Source organism: Otolemur garnettii, unplaced genomic scaffold, assembly GCF_000181295.1.
Source record: "Otolemur garnettii isolate 467f Iridium unplaced genomic scaffold, OtoGar3 scaffold00002, whole genome shotgun sequence".
Classification (NCBI taxonomy): domain Eukaryota; kingdom Metazoa; phylum Chordata; class Mammalia; order Primates; family Galagidae; genus Otolemur; species Otolemur garnettii.
In genome coordinates, this window is record NW_003852397.1 from 6057047 (window position 1) to 6078332 (window position 21286).

Consider the following 21286-nt stretch of genomic DNA (forward strand, 5'->3'; position numbering starts at 1 on the left):
ATGTTAATATGGTCAAATGGTATTTTTTTTCTTTTTTGTCAGCTAACAAGATGTAGATAATAGATATTTGCCAATTGTAGAGCAAAACTCCGTAGCACCGGGATCTTAGCTTAGGCTTTGTAGACTCTAACACTCTGGGGGAGGGGGAGATGCTGAGAGAGACAGAGAGAGGGGGAGGGAATGAGTGTGCAAGGCAGTTTTGAAAGATAGTTCCGGTAAATCAAAAATTCTTGCTTGATGGTTTCTTTTCTTTCCATATTTTGAATATGTGTCCAACTGCCTTGTGGGCCTTCATTGCTTCTGATGAGAAGTCAGCTTTCTGTGGCATGTCTGACTTGTCCTATGAGTGAGCTGGGCAAAGGTGTCAGGACCTAATATTCTTGGCTCCCCCTTTGATTCTACAGTTTTTACCAGTTCACATTGTTTCACGTTGCCATTTCAGAAGTGTTCCCCTCTTCTCCACCACCAAGTTGTTTTTAATGCCCAAAGCAAAGTCTGGGGAGACTGACAATTTTTGACCATGATTCTGTGAGAACTAGGGTGTTGCTGAGGATGTTGTGCTACTGAATGTTAATGCATATGGACCTTTCTTTAATCACCAGTATAGAACATCTGCATTCTAGTGAATTGACATAAAATGTAACTCTATGTTACAACTCTAACGGTTAGAAATGATACTTGTGTAAGGTGACCAGACATCCCCTTTTGGCAGGACAGTCCCGATTTTTAACAATTTGTCCCGCATCCCATGGCGTTTTAAAAAAGTCTTGATTTTTAGAAAGAATGCAGGACAAGCTAGGGAACAGCAGGACAACCGGAAGGGAATATACGGTCTGTCTGTCGGCTGCTGAAAAGATTAATGTAACTCCATTTGGGAATGAAGAGGTTAATGTAACTTCATTTGGAAATGAAAAGGCTAATGTAAACTCCCTAATCCCCTCCTGGGCAAGGTCTCCCAGGTGGACCAGGCACCCTACTCCTTTGAGCCACGGGCTCCGCCCTATACATAATTTTTTTAATGTATTATATTTGTAAATTGTACTTATGTTGAAATTAAAAATACATACATTACAATACTATTTTTGCATTCAATGAAAATTTTTGTTGCTCCATATAGACCAAATTTTTAATTAAGAACCCTCCCCCGCCATGGTGTCCCGCTTTACCAGTGTTAAAACTGGTCACCTTATACTTGTGGACAGTTTCACGAAGGATATACAATTTTCTGGCTACATAGTTTTGTTTGCTCAAACCTCCACTTTTCTGGGAACTGACATCACCTTCTCCCTTCCCCTCACCAGCCCCATCTAAGTCACCTACTTGTATAAAATCTTTTCTGAGGCAGTGTGACCCTATCTCGTGGCCACAGTTAATTGGTCTAGGGCTGGGTACTCAACCCAAGATGGGTCAATCCAAGTCCTTTCCTAGGAATTCTGAAATTGAACTTGATTTAAAAAAAAAAAAAGTCCATTTCTTCCCAGTGAAGCTTTTGAATGGAGAGTCTAGAGCTGTCATCAGTTGTGCCCCCCCCACCCCCCATCCAGGGAGGAGCCTGATCTTTGCGGAGAGATAAGAGTTGAAGCAGATGTTCAGAGGCACATCTTGTCCAGGTATTTCCAAGGCCCAGTCACACTGTTGTCCACGTGTCATGGATCACCTTAGTATCCTTTATATAAATTGGTTTTTTAGTTTAAGTTGGCTTCCAGCTCAGTTTTGCCATTAGTTATCCAGAGTCCCTGAAGCTAGTTCTTCTAAGTAACATTACCCAAAAATGTGTTCCTTGGAGCATTTATCCACTGGTACATTTCTTTTTTAAAAGTTGGGGGAAGGGGATTCCATGTTCAAATGCATCTGGAAGGGCAGTTGGTCATTATCTCCCGTCATGGCTCCCAGTACAGGTTAGCACAGCACTGTGAGGTTCTGGGAAGTTTTGTTTTAAGTTTCTTTAGTCCAATATTTCCCTGATTTATTTGTACACAGCCACGCCTCTCCCTCTGGAATTTGCGGACTAGTAGCTCATGGACAGTATATTTGGGGAAATGCTGCCATAGATACTTAAATTTTATTTTCGAATGAAATTAGACCACCATTCAGCTGTGTGCCTTGTCTGCATTATTTTAGATGTAGAGAGTGACATTGGGGTTTTATTTTGGCATACGCAATGGCCTTAAGAAATACGTCCTTGACACTGCTGGAGAATTCTTCTGAGATTGTTGTTCCCTATATCTCATATCTTTTTATGAAGAATCACTCTAGGATTTTATTTCCAAGTTCTCAGAATGACAATATCTTCTCAAGGTAACTGGTTTGGTTTTTTATCTTTCAGCGACTGTGTATAGTGTCCTTTTTCCATTATCTGTTAGAAAACACAAAGGCAAGTGTGGAGAATAGCACCTGGGGCCTTAGGATGTGTTCTTATATATGACTTTTTTCTTGTCTTCATCTTACTAGTTTTTTGAGCATCATCTCATTTATTATAATTTCCTCCCTCATTTTTATCAATGGGGGGTGTGTGTGTATATATTTAATTGTGGTATAATATATATAAAATTTACCATCCTAATCATTTTTAAGTGTACAGTATAGCAGTATTACCTATATGCATCTTATACAAACCTGAAGCTCTATAACCCATCGAAGAAGTTTCCCTAATCTTTTATATATTTCTGTTTAAGGCATCTCAGTCCTACCTGGAATGAGATTAAAAGGAATGAATAAATTAAATAAAATGGTTTAGAATAATATTTTTAAGTGAGATAAATGTCAGCATAGATATCTCTAGAGAATAATTCTAAGACCATGGAAAATTTGACCACAAATCATAGAAATAATAAAGCAGGAAATTCATCAAACATCTTTGGCCTTTTAAATATGCACTTAAAAGCATTACTGAGTTTCTAAAACACATTTATCTGTCCTTTTTGTTGCATAGGTTTTGTCAGGTTTTTAGAAGGCTATTATATTGTGCTAATAACTAAAAGGAGGAAGATGGCAGATATTGGCGGTCATGCAATATATAAGATTGAAGACACAAATATGATCTATATACCCAATGATTCTGTACGGGTCACTCATCCTGATGAAGCCAGGTATGTACTGATGGTAACTGCTGCTGTTGCTTTTTTTTTTTTAATGTGGTAGATTAATTAGAAAACAAAATAAATTCAAAGGATTATAAATGTATGTAAAAACATGAGGTGCTGGCTCAGAATTCTACACCTTTGTTCTAGGGCTACTAGAAACCTTCAGTAAAACAGTAACAGTTGATTCAGGCGAGGTCAGTAGCGGCTACTAAAACCTTAGGTGAGGGGTTGTTACTGAGGAGAAGAATAGTCGTACAGTCCCAACATATTAAACTCCATGGATCTCTTTCAATGGGAAAAAGTATTTTTATGATGAAAAAATGGCAAAATAATAAATAATCAAACTTGGCATCAGCAATAATGAGACAAAACTGACATTATTTGCCTTTTAATGTGAAGCAATGGAAAGGGCAAATTTTACCTGATAGTTGTCTTGCTAAAAATTTAACTTGATTCTTAAGGGTGAGAAGATTCTTTTTTTTTTTTTTTTTTGAGACAGAGCCTCAAGCTGTCCCCCTGGGCAGAGTGCCGTGGCATCTCAGCTCACAGCAACCTCCAACTCCTGGGCTCAAGCGAGTCTCCTGCCTCCGCCTCCCAAGTAGCTGGGACTACAGGCGCCCGCCACAACGCCCGGCTATTTTTTGGTTGCAGCCGTCATTGTTGTTTGGCGGGTCCGGGCTGGGGATTCGAACCCGCCACCTTAGGTGTATGTGGCTGGCGCCTTAGCCGGTTGAGCTATAGGCGCCGAGCCTAAGGGTGAGAAGATAATCTGATAAACCCACACTGTGGGTCTTTCTGCAAGACAACTGGTCTGGACTCTTCAAAGATGTGAAAGTCATCAAAAACAGAAAACACAGAACTGCTCTAGACTTTAAAACAGACATGACAGTCCAATGCAGCATGGGAATTTCTGTTGGTTCCTGGGTTAAAATGCGCACGTGAGTGCTCATACATACACACAGGGCTGTAAAGAACTTTACTGGGATGTTGAATCAGTGTTAAATTTTGAGTTTGATAATAGCGTTGTGGTTATTTAGGACAACAGTCCCCAACTTCTTGGGCACCAGGGGCCAGTTTCATGGAAGACTGTTGTTCCACAGACTGGGAGCCCTGGGGGCCGGGTTCAGGATGATTCAAGCACATTTTATTTATTGTGAGCTTTATTATTTCACATATTACTTTGTAATAAATAATGAAATGGTTTATTGTGGTCTCTGTGCAGTTAAACCTCTGTACTAATGGTAATCTGTATCTGCAGCCACTCCCCAACACTAGCATCACTGTCTCGGCTCCATCTCAGACCATCAGGCGTCAGATTCTCGTGAGGAGCCTGCAACCTCGATCCCTCACATGCACAGTTTTGCAGTAGGGTTTGCAGTCCTGTGGGAGTCGAGTGCTGCTGCTGATGAGATAGGAGGAGGAGCTCAGGCGGTGATGTGAGCGATGGGGAGTGACTGTAAAGACAGATGGAGCTTCACACACTTGCCCCCCGCTCACGCCTGCTCTGTAGCTGGGTTCCTAACTAGTACCAGTCCAAGACCCAGCTGTTGGGGCCCACAGATTTAGGAGACTGTTCTTGTTTGTAATAGACCCAGGCTAAAATATTCAGGGGTGAAGTATCAAGCTATGTGCTACTTACTGTTAAGTGGATTAGAAAAATAAAATGTGTATTTAAAAGAGAGAGAATGTTTGTATGTGTGTTTAAGGAGAGGGCTCTAACAGTGAATTCAGAAGGACATACTGTATTTCCTAATTATTTTGTACATTTGAAATCTTCAGATGTTTTGGAGGGAATTTTTGGACCCTTGTGGGAAAAAGCTATTAACATTGATAAATTCAAAATTATAAAGTTTGAATTGATTTAATATTAGGAAGATGAAAATTTAGCAAAGCAGTATTTCTAAGTTTTTAGGATAGATCCAATTTAGATTTTAATTATACTCTGTACTTCTGTAGTGTTATTCTGAACCAAAATTTAAAGGTGATGTGCTCTTTTACTTGAGAGCTTAGATAATGATTTTCTGGACCCATGTGACATTGCTTTTGATGATTATTTGGAAATGGGGTTGTTAAAAAATAATTTGTTTCAGATGAAGGTAAGTATAGTTTACCAGATATAGTTTTGTGCTAACTGAAAAAACAATCCTATCCCCTACAGCAGGGGTCCTCAAACTTTTTAAACAGGGGGCCAATTCACTGTCCTTCAGACCTTTGGAGAGCCGGACTGGCCTTGGGACGAGTTGGCTGCTAAGCAGGACAGGCAGCAGTGGCAAAAACACCCGACGGGCTGGATAAATGTCCTAGGCAGGGCCCATGGGCTGTAGTTTGAGGACACCTGCCCTACAGCTTATAGGCAGGCATACTGTGTTGGCTGAAGGTGAATCTGATTGACCAGTGCCCATGAATTCAAGGGACAGGAAAAAGTTAAAGAGATTTATATTATTTAAAAATTCCATCATTGTGTTAGCCAAGAATAGTAATATAAATACTATTAACTAATAGTTGTAATGTAGCAATTTGAATATCTTTAAAGAGTAAAATATGATTAATGTGTATAGCAAATGGACATTACCCAGTTTAATGTCCTTTTTTTTGTTGTTATAGGTAGATTGAAGTAATACTACTTCCAGTAAGATAGGAAAAACTTTTAACTACTTACTATGTTATCCAATAATGCATTTAAGTAAAAATATTGGGTAAAATAATAGGAAATAAAATACCGTACTATGCAGTACAACACATCTCATACACAATGACAAGTAGAGGTTATTCTTCTATGCGTGATTTATCAATTTTAGAAAATCCCCAGAGCAATTTACCACATTAAAACATTGCTGAGGAAAATTATGATCATCTTAATATTTGCAGAAAATAAATTTGATAAAATCTGATACTTGTTTGTAGTCAAAAGTCTTAGCAAAGCAGGAATATAAGCAAATTTTCTTAATCTGATAAATCTATTAAAAACCTATATCCAAAATTACTCTTCAAAATGAAATCTTAAAAGCATTACCTTTAGTTAAGGTAAGGAACAATACAGAGGTGTCCGCCATCAGTACTAATATTCAACATCCTGTTGAAGGCCCTAGCCAGTGCAATAAGAGTAGGAAAGTAAGGCATAAAGCTTGAGAAGAGACAAATATTGTCATTATGCAGACAGCATGAATTTTGCTTGGAAAGTCCAAGAATATCTACAAACTCTCAGAAATAATGAAAAAGTTCAGCAAGGTGACAGAAGAGAAGATCAGCATGTGGGCACCAGTAATGTTTCTACACATTGCCAGCAACCAACAAGAAAATTTAGAAAATACCTGGGAATAAATGTAACAAAAGCTATATAGACTTTATGGAGAAAGTTATTATATAAGGTTTTTAAATTCCTAAATAATTGGAGAGATAGCCTTTGTTCATGGATCATAAGACTTTATGTCGTAAATATGCTGGTTTTCTCCAAAACTAATTCCTAAATTTAATGTAACTCGAATCCAGGTTTCAATAGGAATTTTGGAAATGGAACCTGACATAGTGATTTTAGAATTTATGTGGAAAAGCAAAAGTCTAAGTGTGGTCCAGACAGTTTATAAAACAAGAAAGAAGAAGCCATACCCCATAGTGAGACTGCTTGGCATTGGTGGAGAAATGATGTTGGTCAGTGAGCAGAGGGAAAAGCCCAGAAAAAGATCTGTTTTATGTGGGAAATGTAAAATATTTATATCATGTATAAATGTATATACAATTTCTATAATAGAGTGAGGACTACAAGTCACTGGGGAAAAGATGGGTCTAATAGTGCTGGCTTTGGGCAGCACCTGTGGCCCAAAGGAGTAGGGTGCTGGCCCCATATACCAGAGGTGGTGGGTAAAATGTAACAAAAGCTATGTAGACTTTATGGAAAAAATTATTAAAGCCCTGGCCAAAAACTTCAAAAAAAAAAAAAATAGTGCTGGCTTTCTATTTGGACAAAAATAAAATTAGATTCCAATCTCTGACAGTAGTCAAGAAGCAATTCCAGAAGTACAAAGGCAATTTTAAGAAAATAAAGGTAAATATTTTTGTAATTCTGGCTTGGAGAAAGAGTTATAAATAAAGGGGTGCCACAAGAAGCACCTGTAATCCCAGCAGCTTCCAGAGGCGAGGCAGCGGGATGCCCACAGCCCAAGTCTGAGGTTGCAGTGAGCTATGATGCCATTGTACTCTGTTCAGGGCATAGGGTGGGACTCTGTCTCAACAACAACAAAAGCAAAGAAATAAAATACAAAAATCACAAACTGTAAGAGAAACAATGATATATTTGCTGCTGTCAATATTTAAAATATATTTATAATCTAGACAAATTTTAGGAGACAGTCTGAAAGCAGATGTTTGCAACGTAGCATAAGGATTAGTACTTAGAATGCATGAAGAATTTCTCCAGATCAGTGAGACAAAGGTACAACACTTAACTAAAATAGGATTAGTAGTTAGAAACAGGCAATTCCCAGAAAAGATTCTGAACCTAATAATTTGGGAAGTGCAGATTAAAAAATAGCATTTTATTCTCATTAGTCAGGTTGGGAATAATCCAACTATCTGCTGTTGTTAGGTATTAGCAGAGATGTGGGATGTGAGCTGTACACTGTAAGTAATACACTATGAGTTGGAGTGATTATTATTTTAGCCACTTAGGATAATTTGATGTGTTTTAGCAGAGTTCAAAGTGCACATTATTTATTGTCCAGCAGTTCTTATTTCTATGTGCTGTAAAGACACTCTCATACATGTGTACGGGAAAACATATAAACATTGTATCATACATGTATGATGGAAAACTGGAAAGATCTGATGGCCTATCAGCAGAAGAATGGATAAACGGAGGGTGTCACGTGTAGTTGACCCTCCTTATCCTTGGGTTCTGCGCCGATGGGTTCAACCAACCATGGATCAGAAATATTTGAAAAAAAAAATTATGTCTGTACTGAATATGTACATTTTTTGTTGTCATTATTTCCTAAACAATACAATGTAACAGCTATTTACATAGCATTTCCATTGTATTAAGTATTATAAATAATCTAGAGAGGATTTAAAGTATAAGGGAAGATATGTGTAGGTTCTGCAAATACTGCACTATTTTATATATAAGGGACTTGAGCATCTGTGGATTTTGGTAGCAGGGGAACTCTGGAACCACTTCCCCATGGAGACCTAGGGGTGACTGTACCTGACAAGGTACCAAACGTCAATTAAAGTGAGCAAATTAAATCCATAACTTTCAACACAGCTATATTAGATATATCAAAAAATGTGAGTTGTAGGACAATCTGCAGAGTTTGAAATGATTCGTGTAAATATTTTAAATATATAATGCAATGCTACGTATTGTCTAAAGATGTCTCCAATGTAATGAAAGTAAAGGGATACACGTGGGCTGGAAAGAATCATCAATTACAAGAAAATGGTCAGCTCTGGAGAGAGAACAGGCCGAGGGAAATGTAAAGGGCATTTTAACTTTTTATATCCTGTTTTAGTTATTTACCTTAAAAAGGTTGAAACAAATATGAAAAGTGTGAACATTTATTAGTCCTGAGTGGTAGATAGGTGAATATTTTATTCTATACTTTGTTTCAGTTTTAAAAACTTTCCAACTTAAAATTACGGTGACTCACAAACTTTTTGCTTATTTTTGTTGGTCTCCTCTCTCTCCATTCCTCAAAACATTTGCAAAGCACATGGCAAAAGCAGAAACAGGATTTCCTTGTTCTTTATCCAAAATCTAAGTGCTGGCTCCATGGGGAGCCTGACTTTGCCTCTCACTGGCACAATCAGTGATGAGGAGCAGTCAAACTGTTAAGTCAGGGGTCTTTGGAGGGATGATCAACAGATTTTAGAGGAAATCCCTATTCCAGGTGTGGTTTCAGTTCTTCAGTTTTAACAGGTGTGTTTACAGATATGAACATATATGAGTACATGTTAAACTATGAAAATTAATAGTATTGTCTGAATGTAATATACTTTGACTTTTTTTTTAAGGTATCTACGAATCTTTCAAAATGTGGACCTATCTAGCAATTTTTACTTTAGGTAAGTTTTTAAGCTTAGTTTGCTCTTACCTATCACTTAAATTTTTAAATTATTTTCCAAGGATAAAGACAGAATTAGAATACATAGTAGAACTTTCTCTGTTTTTTGAAATAGCCATATTATTTTATTTAAAAGCATTAAAGTGCAAGTATTTCCTCCCTATAAAAATCTGATATCTGAGAATCCAAATGGATAAAGTAAGGGGTATTTATTCTCACTATAAAAATCATTTTTGTTTTAGGTAAGAGTTGCTATATTTTAAAGAAATATTCTCAGTTTTAAAGTTTGAATTATAAAAATGAAGTTTGCATTCATCTCCTAATACAGAGTTGTAACAATTTCACAGTTCAATTTTCAGTGAATAATCTGGCAAAGTTTGCTAAAAATAAATTTAAGATAAGAAGAACTGTTCCAGTACTGATGGTGGCATTATAAACTAGTAGTTTTCTGGGTAAGGAACGTAGCATTAAGCATATATGAAAATAGATCCTATGAAAGTATACCAGGAAGGAAAATACAAATCCTTATTAGTAAAGAGACATTTATAGCTTCTGTATTTGTGATAATCCAAAAAAGCAACCCGACCAAGCCAGGGACAACGCACATATTGATAACTGAAGAACAGGCAAGTGAATTATAATAGAGCATCGTGAGAAAGTGTTAGACTGCCATTGGTAACCAGTAGTGGGCCTGATAGAATTTTCCGTCCACCACAATAACTGTATCTATCAGTTATAATATCCAAACTAAAAAATAGAACATAAACTAGTAGCCACCAGTAAGGACCTGAGTCATGAGGACTAAAAGGACTAGGACATCTGTAGCTGTTGGTGCAAATAATGATGGGGTACTTTGCATTTTAAAACATTTATTTTTAATTGTTAAGATAGTTAACTATTTCTTTATGAAATAAAGGCAAACATGTCTACTATGTAGAGTGGACTGTGTCTTCATTGATGTAGAACTAAAAGAAGTTAATTATTTAACAGTAGTAGAGGAAGGGCTTCTAAAGAAATAGTTTTCCCTTCCACAAATGCTTATTGAATATTGAATCGATATCGCCATCGTATTTGTCTCCATCATCTACCTTTCTGTCTTTATTGCTTACTTTAATGTTTGTGTTCTGTGAGTTACTACTGACACTTAGTGGTATCGTTAGCAATGGTCTCCCCTGCTTCATGCACCTGTAGTCCCAGCTGCTAAGGAGTCTGGGGCTAGAGGCCCTCTTGATCCCAGAATTTCAAGGCTGTAATGATAAGTGTTACATGTTCACACCATTGCATTCCAGCTTCTGTGATGAAGCAAGATCCCATCTCAAAAAGAAAAATAAATCAGAAACCAACTTCTTAATATTACTTTTATCCTTTTGAGGTTAGATGCTATTAACCTCAGTGGATCCATCAAGCAAATGTGTTAAAATTGCATTTCAGAGATGAAGTAAATTTCAAAGTATCAATAAACTAAAGCAGAAAAAAATTAATGTGTGAGGACCCCCCAAACAAAATTGTAACCATTTTAAAATTTGACTAAAATACTATAAAAAGAAATGTGTATATACCTAAAGTATTCAAGATGCATTCTGAAATTCTATGCTAAAAATATATATAGCTAGAAATATTTATAAAACAGTACTAATTATGTGGAATCAGAATTGTAGTGAGTTTCTTTTGGGCTAATGTCCAAATTAATGTACACAGACTATTAGTATTTTTCAAATGGCTTTTACTCTCCTAAAGTACATTTCATTGTCATGGCCTATGTTATTCAGTTATTCCTATTTTATTATGAACTGTGTTATGATACCACCATCAGTAATTTACAGAATTATTTTTGCCCATGGGTAAACTAGGATACTGACTGGGCACTCTTGCAGTGGTTACAGTACAATCTATAGAACCCCATTCAAATACCTATGGAATTGTGACTCCTTTGCACAAGACCATGAACTTAGATTGATTTCAGTTATTTGCCAAAAAAGGCACCTTGTACGAATCAAAGCATGTAGGTTACTCACACTGTATTGTGTATTTCTAGTCATGCAGATGCCTGAGTCATGTAATGGGTGTTTTATTAGGCTCATAGTTTGCTGTGTTCTCCAGTACTTATTTGAACAGCATTGCTTCCAACTTAAGTAATAGGTGCTAAGTAATTTAATTCACAGATTTTTAATTCCATACAGGAGCCAAGACTGAAATATGCTTTGCTTTTGGAGCTCTTATTAAGTTTCAATTCTGTTCTCAGTTACAGCTACGATTTGTCCCACTCACTTCAGTATAATCTCACTGTCTTGCGAATGCCCCTGGAGATGTTAAAATCAGAAACGACCAAGACTCGCCAGGAGAGCTTTGACATCTTTGAAGATGAAGGATTAATTACCCAGGGTGGAAGCGGTAGGTGGTTTTGGCGTATCTAGTGTATGTTAATGTGGCGTCCATGAAATGGCATCTCCTTAAATTCACCCAGATTCCCTCATATTTCTCCATCCTTCCTTGCTCTTTGTCCTCACATGGGGTTGTTTTGGATATATGAACTTGACTGATCCATTTTTATAGAGATTATTAATCACTATGTGATTTCATTTGTAAGCCAGCCAGAGAATTATATGCTGGCATTTTCCAGCAATTATTCATGCACTTTATCGAATACATTTAAGTCTAGACTTTTGACGAGGTTTACATGGAGAATTGTTTTTCTCAGTGTTGGATAATACACACCTTATTTTCTTTCGCAGTTTGGTATGGCCTGAATTTTAGAAAATTTTAGAAAAAAGTTACCCTGCATTACTTATTATGTGCTATTCATTAGCATATAATATTCTCATAAAAATGCTAGTCAGTAGGTAAAATGCCAGTTTTACATAAAGAATTAAACTATTTATATAAATATTAATATTTGAATAATTAGAATTATTAGAATGTAGACATCTTTGCTGGGGGCAGGATTATTCTCCTACCACCAAGGATATACTGATAAGAAATAGCCCATGAAAGTAGAAGCTGTGGGGTTAGAGAGAAAGGAAAATAATACTTTTTTTTTTCAGGTCTCTACTGTGTGTCAGGTACTTTGCATATTCTATTCAATCTGAGCAATAGCTCCTAAGTGAGTAGTAGTAACATCATTTTATGGTTTAGAAAGTTGAAGTTCAGAGAGGTTAAGTAACTTGCCTTATGTCACAGAGCTAGTACCTGACGAAGACAGGACTCTAGTCTTGTCTGTATTATTCCTTCTCTTGTGTAATGCATTGAAAGGGAAGAGAAAGTTTTTAAGAAGCAGATTAAAGTGTATTTGTTATAGCATATAAAGAAATCCTCTTAACAGATCATGTTTTGAAAAAAAAAAATACGGCATTAACTGCAATCCAAAACTGTTACAATCTTTTAAGCCATTGTGTACTTATTTCTTATTTTTCACTTCATATTCACTTCATGTAAATTTTGTAAAACTCACTGCTGTTTAATAAATTTATCCGGATATGTTAAAATCGCGTTTGATGAGATTAATTGATTTCTTCGTACAGAAAAGGCCTGATGTAGTAACTGCCATTTATGGAAGTAGTAGTTAACGCACCAGGCGGGTTAAAAGCACTTTCTGTGCATTACTAGGTCATTTCTTTCTGATGCAGCCACACAACACACATACAGGTGTGGACACAGAGGCGCTGAGATGAGTAACATCTTGAAGGTGCCCGTTACCCTGCTGGTAGGAGGCAGAGCGAAGATCTGGACCCGGGAACCTGTACTCAGCCGGTACTCTGCCAGCTCTTGTCTGTATTAATATATTTGTACACATGTCCTTCATTTCCCTGCTGTTCTCTTTTCTCCTAAGAACTCTCATGAGTCAGAATGTGCGTTTCTTCTTTGACTTTGTACAGATCAGCACAACACTGTGACTCCCCGTAGGAGTGACATCCACTGAAAATGGCCATGCTGTTATTCGGGCATCTCATTTTGAAGTTAGAAACAGAATTTTCAGAACTCAAAAATGAGTCAAATATCAACCTATTTCCTTATCTTAATGACACCAGCTTTTATTTTTCAGGTGTATTTGGGATCTGTAGTGAGCCTTACATGAAGTATGTGTGGAATGGTGAACTTCTGGATATAATTAAAAATACTGTGCATCGTGATTGGCTATTGTATATTATTCACGGGTTCTGTGGGCAGTCAAGTATCCTTTTTGAAAAATTTAAGATACATATTATGAAACTTAATGCTTTACTAATTTATAAAAGGCTACATACAGATTATAAGACTATAATTATCAGTCTATGTATCCCAGCAGAAAAACGTACCCATGATACTTGAGCTGACTACCCAGACTACTTGAGCTGACCTGTATGTATGGAGAAAGATTAATAAATATCAAGGTAGAAAATGCAATGTACATAATATGCGATGTACGTAGTATCGTGCTTATCTGGGAGGAGCAGAATCACTGACAGGTGGGGAGAATGGGAGAGGCCCATGGGAATAGTAGAACTTGGCCTCGGCCCTAAACAAAAATCAGCTTAGCAGAGAGAAGAGAAGTCATAGGTTGTGGAAACACCATGAATGTAGATGTGGAAAAATATGCAGAAGTGTTCTCTTGGCTCGTGTGTAAAACGCCCAAGAGGTAGGATGTAGTGGGAAGGAGATTGGTGGGTGGGAATCAAATTGTCAGTCGTCAGATTGCCTGGGTGATCAGGCTAAGAACTTTGGGTTTGGTACGAGAACTTTTGAAAGTTTTTGTTCAGGAGCGTAATACTTGCAAAGTAGTATTTAGGAAGCTTTTGAGTTGTTCAGCCATTTTCAAGTTGGATTAAGTAAAATGAGACTAGAACAAGGGACATGAGTTCGAAAAGTCTGCCATAGTTTAGGGAAGAGGGCAGAACAGAGTAAGTTAAGCCTTGGGTTAAGCCGATGAATTCAATTTTATGAAAATTTTTTTTCTTTCTACAGCTTCATCTTTCATTTAATTTCTAGCTATGTTGAGACCTTTCAAGAAAGTGCAATTATGTTATGAGGTTTAGGAAGGCAGTGTATATACCACGTAGAAGTAGTGTTTAGATTTTTCCTATCACTTTTGGAGATAATATGGGGCATTTTTGCACCCAACTTATTTTCTAATTGAGGTCCTTCTTCTGTCTTAGGCTTGTAAAGACCCCTGGTGAAAACTTCAAAAGAGTTGTTGCTTTGAGACCATTAAATGCCTGTATATAACTAACTATTTTTATGCATTCTTGTGTCAGGAGCATTTGGGAAGAGTGGGATCAAGGCACAGCTGGAGAGGGTAGCCTTGAAGAGTGGCAGGGCTGCCTTCTTGGTGGCAACGGAGGGGGGCAGAAGCTAAATGAAGGCCTAGAGAGCTTCCGAGATGAAGATGAGTGAGATTTATATGCTGCACTTGAAAATCAAGTTCATTACTCTGTAATCATTTTCGACCAGTGAGTGGTATTATCTGCATGATCATTCACTACATAATGAGATTTGAACCTGGATTACTTTTGTCTATTTCTGAAAGTAAAATAAATTTGGGAAGAAAACAGGTTTTTCACTATCAGAAATATCAAAAAGAATGTGCTACAGTTTCTACAGGCAGTTTTAAAAGGTAGTTCTGTTCTGTATTTCTAAGAGCTAACTTGGGGCCTGGAATACATTAAGCATAATGTTTGTTTTTAAAAATAACAAACTGTATCATAGATTATAATTTTAAAGTTCATTAGTTTAAATCAGGGGTCCTCAAACTTTTTAAACAGGAGGCCAGTTCACTGTCCCTCAGACTGTTGGAGGGCTGGACTGCAGGCCCTGGGATGAGTCAGCTACTAAGCAGGATAAATGTCTTAGGCAGGCCGCATGTGGCCCACGGACCGTAGTTTGAGGGATGCCTGGTTTAAATGATGAATCGAATCTCCTGGTTATCATGCATTTAATGAATTCTGGAAGTCTATATGATGATAAAAGTCGCTGCTATTTATTGAACATTTACTGTAGGCTAAGCACTAAGTTTTAAACATGTTACCTCCAACCACCTAATAAAAGCAGTTACTTTTAACTATTATTCCCTTTTATGGAAGATGAGACTATGGCTTAGAAAGATAAGAAGACTTTACTGATAAGCTGTGTGTTGGCTGAACAGGTCACAGTAATTCATTATGTCTTTAGGTTTTGTAGTTAGGTGACAAATTTTAACTCCTTTTACGGGTAATACTTCATTGTCTGAGCATTATGTTGTATATTGTTTATAATTTAAGCAACGTGTTAAATGGCACTTGCTGTCTTGGGAGGCATATGACCTCTGAAGACTGAGGAAGATTAGTTATGCTTGTTTACATCCTGTGCTTGGCTAGAGGTCTTCCCTTGAACAGTTACCCTATGTGGTGTTACTGTTTCCTCTGAAATTCTTTTCTTTTTGTTTTTTTGAGACAGAGTCTCACTCTGGTGCCCAGGGGTGGAGTGCTGTGGTGTCAAAACTCTCAGCAACCTCAAACTCCTGGGCTCAAGCAATCCTCTTGCTTCACCCTCCAGAGTAGCTGGGACTACAGGTGACCACCCCAACATCCAGCGAATTCTTCTATTTTTAGTAGAGATGGGGTCTCACTCTTGTCAGGCTGGGTTTCAAACTCCTGAAACCATCACGCCCAGCTCCTCTGAAATTCTTGAAAACTACTCCTTGGCAGTTTGGCTTCCTAGTTTCCTGTCTAGTACTTGTATTATTAGCTATTTTGCCCTCCCTTTAATCCTGTACAGTTTTGAAGAACCTTTAGACCCAGTTCTGTTCTGTTCTTGTGCATTGGACAAGATCTGTTTAAAAGTATATTTAAGGTAGATTCTCTTATTCTTGTGTGAGAGTCACAAATGCTGAACAGCCTTAACTTAGTTTCTAAGAGCTGTTGATCTATGGGCGACCAGTGTATGTCACCCTTATAGCTAGAAGATCCAGTAAGTTTGCTGGGACCCGTTTTCTGAAGAGAGGTGCCAACTGTGAGGTAAGCTGCCAAACAGTGTCATTGCTGATGTTTAACATTTTAGGAAACTGAAATTTTAAAATGTAGAATTTTTTAGTTTGGGATATTATTGAGTTGCCCTTTAGTATCCACAAGGAATTGGTTGCAGGACCCTCTTTCCTGTACCAAAATCCAAAGATGCTTAAGACCTTTATATAAAATGGTGTAGTATTTGCATATTCCTACGCACATGCTCCCACGTACTTTCAATCATCTCTAGATTACTCTTAAGAGCTAACACCATGTAAATACTATTAAATAGTTGTCACACTGTATTATTTAGGAAATAATGTCAAGAAAAAAGCCTGAACGTGTTTAGTACAGATGCACCCACCGCAGGCCAGACTACATTTTTGATCAGAGGTTGAATCCTTGGATGTGGAACTCACAGATAAGGAGGGTTGGCTTAAATAACTCTCCTGAGTTTCTGAAACTTGTGAGAAATATGACTAATGTACAGATGCCCTTTAAAGTCAGTTGTCTTAGAGTTATGCAGTGTTTTAGTGAGTTATGAAATGTCTAACGTTTTCGAGGATGAGCCATTTCTGTAACATGGAAAAAATGTAGTACAGGTTTAGTGTAGAGAAAAACACAGCAAAGCGCCCACCCAAGGAACACGCAGGCTGGAACGCAGCGCTCACTGTTAGAAGTACATTCTCAGCGAGGAGACGAAGTAGAGCAAGGCGTGGGAGCCCTGTGCCCTCTACCCGTCTCTACCCAGACTCCTTTTCCTAGTCACTACTGGAAAATAACAACAAAAATTAGTCCATCCTTCCATCAGCCATGTCATCTCCTTTGAGCGCTCCATCTATTTGCAAGTGACAACTTGAGCCTTGAGCAGATATGTGATTCAGTAGAGACCGAATGAGGTATTGGGTTTTGATCCTGGCTTAAAATAGCAGCAGTGTTCTTAAAATAATATCAACAATGAAAAATCATTATAACTTGTGCTCTAAAAAATCAGAATTTTGAAGTTATATTACTTTTGAATTTTCAAAGGATAATGAAACAGACATATTATTAATGCCTCTAAAATTACCCTGTCATATCCTTATATTTTTTATAAGTAAAGCTACTTCAAAACCCTTTTTGTCTTCCTTCTTTCCATCAGACATTATTCGAATCTCACTCCTTTGTCCTTTCATTTCACTTTGATCTTCAGAATTGAATTTTGCTAGTCTTTGGTCTTCCTTACCTGATGTATAATTTCATGTAATTGTTTTTCTTTTCTCTCCTTTCTCTACCATTTATACCAGCTGTTTCCTATCTAGTACTTGTATTATTAGCTATTTAATTGGATTTTGTTCCTCTCTATTCTCTGCTACTGTTAATTGCCTTTTATTATATTTTAATGATTTTTCTTTTCTAATGTACATATTGACTATTGATCAACATTTACCTCTTTTCAGATGTTCAAAGAATGAGAATTGTAGTTTCATTATATTCTTGAAATTTTTTCTATTAAAAGAAATTCTTAAAAACATGACATCTTTAAACACATCTTCCTTTTCAGGGTGATGTCGCAAATGAAGTGGAGACTGAACAGATACTCTGTGACGCGTCCGTGATGTCTTTTACCGCAGGAAGTTACTCTTCTTACATACAAGTGAGAGGATCAGTCCCCTTATACTGGTCTCAGGACATTTCAACTATGATGCCCAAACCACCTATTACATGTGCGTGGAACAGTCTCCTGATAGTAACACTTCTGTACTCACATATGGAGATAATGTGCTGTTGGCACAGAAATCTCATAAATGCTTAGATTTCAGTGAGAAGGTGACCTAGAAGGTAGATAATAGAAGAGGACTGTATATTGTTTTTATCCAATAATTTAAATTTGATTTTGACTGTTTATAAATTGTTTATATTTCACTTCAGAAGTGGTAGGATCATTCAAATGTAATGAATACCTGATGAAGGAGTGTCCAGTGAGCTCCTTGAGAGGGATTCAGGAAGTGGAGATTTATGGGGTTATATTTTATAAACATTTATAAAACCCCTACACTTCTTGTATTTCTGCTTTATAATTTTCACTGAGGGCCTTACTCATCTTTTTTCCTTCCCAGTGGACCAGGCAGATCCATTTGCACACGTGGCTGCCCTTCACTTCGACCAGATGCTTCAGAGGTTTGGCTCCCCCATTATCATCTTGAATTTAGTGAAGGTATGCTGGGCTTTTCGGTTTGGTTGTGAGATTCAAACACACCAGGTGATCTTTTCCACAGTGCTGGGGGAGTGGGGGTTCAGGAAGCTATGCCTCACCTCTCACCGGAAAAGAGCCCTGTGGGTGGCACCCTGGGACAGCTCTCTGTGTCTGGACTGACTGAACCACTGTCCTTCGGCCTCAGATTACATGTGGCTCCTTCCCTGTGTACCCAAAGGAATCGGTAGTTTGTTTCCAAGGGAAGAGAGGAGACCATGTGCGTGAGGTGTAGTTAAAAGTACCTTAGTTTTGCCTTAGTTTTCGGGATAACTTGGAGGAGGAAGCATGAAGGTTAGCTGTGATACAGTCAGCTCCTTTGACCATCCAGGAGGTCTCCTGGGCAAGCTAGTATGCAGTAATGGGATTAAAGGCTAGATTCAGAAGTTGGGGTATTGTTGTGGCTCAAGGATCAAGCGGGCATGTGAGAAACCCAGCCAAGGTGGCGGTCATGGCTCCTAGTTCTCTATTTCCGTGCCAGAGCACACTTGCTGGTCAGCATATCTATATATATGAGTTGGGTGTACAGGTCAAAGGCCTGGGATAGGGGCAGGAGATCAGACAACAGAAGTGAATTGAAAGAACCTCAGTAGCCAAGAGGACCCTGTGAGTATGAAAACTGAGGGGTTTGTCATGTGACATGTGGCAGTGGCCAGCAACCTGAGTGTCTGAGGTTATTCTGAGAGATTGTTTAATATACACAAGTCAATTTGCTAAAAAACCAAGGAACTCTCTGTTCTCATTTATCAAGTGTTTTTGAGGGTTTCTTGTGTGCCAAGGCAATTGCAGAAACAGTTCCTGCCTGGAGCCAGCAGTCTGTCGGAGGAGATGGTGAGATAATGCAAAGGAACCAGTGCAGGGAAGGAAGCTGGGAGAGCCGATGATGGTGGGGAAGTCTCCCTGGGGACTTGGTGAGTCAGCCTCACCTGAAGGAAGAGGCAGTAACCAGGGAAGAAGAGAATCATTCAGGAGAGCACAGCATGTACAAAGGGCCCAGGGCAGGAGGGGAGGAGTTGAAGGAAGATAAGGAAGATCTGTGTGGCTGGGGCCCAGAGGTCAGTGCTGGAGGGCTTATTGTGAGGGGAGGCTAAAGAGATAGTTGTATGAGACCGTGAGAGCATCTAGGGTGTGCTCATGAGTCTGGTCTTCTAGAGCAATGGCAAGCCAGTAAAGAGTCTCACATGGTTGAGAGGATCACAATCAGATTTATGTTTTGAAAAGATTACTGTGACCTCAGCATAGGGAACAAGTGGATTGCTATAAAGTTAGAGTCAGTGCTTCAAGGGCAGGTGGGAGGCTACTGTTAATTGTCCAGAAAAGAGGTGATTCTGGCTTAAACCAGGGTGATGTGGCAGAAAGGGAGAAAAGTGGATGGATTCAGAAGACCGGATTGAGCTGAGGGAGAGGGAGGAGTCAGGGTTGGTTCCCAGGTTTCTGGCTTCCTCAGGTGGCTGAATGGCAGTGCCAGTCACTGAAGTAGGGGACGCTGACTGACTCAGTTTGTAGGGGAAGGTCATGACTACAGTTTGGGTATGCTGAGGTTTGAGGTTTTTTGAGTTCTCTCAAAGGAGCTAATAAGTAGGTAGTCAGTATATGTCAGGAGCTCAGAGGAGAGGGCTGTGCTGAGATGTGATTTTGTGACTCTGTGCAGGTGACATTTGCAGGCCTGGGCTGGAGTAGAACATATATGTTCTCTCACTCTATATATGGAGTAGATAGAGTGAGAGGGAAGAAGAACCTCAGTCTAGTCTTTGGGATCCGCAATTCTTGCTCTGTTACCCAGGCTAGAGTGCAGTGGTGTCATCATAGCTCATCGTAACCTTGAACTCCTGGGCTCAGGTGATCCTCCTGCCTCAGCCTCCCAAACAACTGAGAGTACAGGGCCACCACACCCAGCCAAGATCTCTACCTCTTAATGTCTAGTTAGAATGGGCTGAATCTCTAAAGGAGCCAGAGAAAAAACAGCCAGAGGAATAGGAAGAAAGCCAGAAGGTACCATGTTAAGAACAGCAAGAAAAAACATGTTTTGTGATGGAGAGAGTAAGTGGTCTACAGTCAATAAAGATGAAAGGGCCCAAGGAAAATCAAGGTGAAAAAGATGCCCCTGGGGGCAGCAGCATAGTGAGCACTGGAGTGGGGGATAAAAGTGAGCAAGGGTGGCAGAGAGCACAGTACTTCCACTAGCAGGGTACCCAGTGAAAGATGGTATGCTGGTGCTGTTTTTAAAAGGATCATACGGCTATATTTAAAAGCCTGTGGGGAGGATCCATTTGAGAGCACAGGAGAGAAAAGGGATGATCACTGATTTCACGTATTTAAGAAAGTAGGAAATGATGAAATCTGAAAGACTGTCGGGGGAGTAGTAAGGTGGTTGCATGCACCACACACATTCTGATGGCTTAGATTTCTGTGCACAGCAGGAGAAAAGGTTGAGAGTGGTGGTTTGAGGGCCATGGAGAAAGTTTAAGTCTCGTGTATGTAGGAGGGTAAGTTGGCAAGAGACATCCAGGCAGTGCTAAGAGCCAATTTCAAGTTGGCGATCATGATTTCTTAAAGGGAACCATTCTGCTATTACCTGGCCTTGTTTGGTTGTGCCAGAGAGGCGTGACATAAGAAGACAGATCAAAGGCATTTGGGATAGTGGCAATGCAGTGACTGAAGTGGACCATGAAATCTGAGCTGGCCAAGGATGCAGCGTAAAGGAGAAGAGTGATAGAGGCAGTAACAGCTGTCAGTAGATTGGGGTCCTAATTGGGGTCGTATTTAAACGAGCAGTTTGAAAGTAGAAGTTCTGGATAAGCAATGTTGAAGGCAGAACAGTTACCTCTGATGATGACTTGATCTGAGATGTGAGGGTGGGAATGTCGACTTCACCAGAGTGGAAGAGGAGGAGGAGGTACTGAAGGTCACCCAGGGTGCAGGCAGAGCGTGGGGTGGGAAGGGAGACTGTGCCCGGGG

At 38.8% G+C, this 21286-nt stretch overlaps 1 protein-coding gene across 1 annotated transcript in view; it reads left to right on the forward strand.

Annotated features, from left to right (window-relative positions):
* Positions 1 to 21286, forward strand: part of FIG4 (FIG4 phosphoinositide 5-phosphatase) — a 98463-nt gene that overhangs the window by 19502 nt on the left and 57675 nt on the right. Inside the window, exons 4-10 of the mRNA XM_003781817.3 lie at positions 2933 to 3089; positions 9093 to 9143; positions 11385 to 11533; positions 13182 to 13310; positions 16007 to 16107; positions 17639 to 17801; positions 18195 to 18292. Of these exons, the coding sequence (XP_003781865.2) occupies positions 2933 to 3089; positions 9093 to 9143; positions 11385 to 11533; positions 13182 to 13310; positions 16007 to 16107; positions 17639 to 17801; positions 18195 to 18292 (848 nt within the window). The remainder of the gene's footprint in view (positions 1 to 2932; positions 3090 to 9092; positions 9144 to 11384; positions 11534 to 13181; positions 13311 to 16006; positions 16108 to 17638; positions 17802 to 18194; positions 18293 to 21286) is intronic.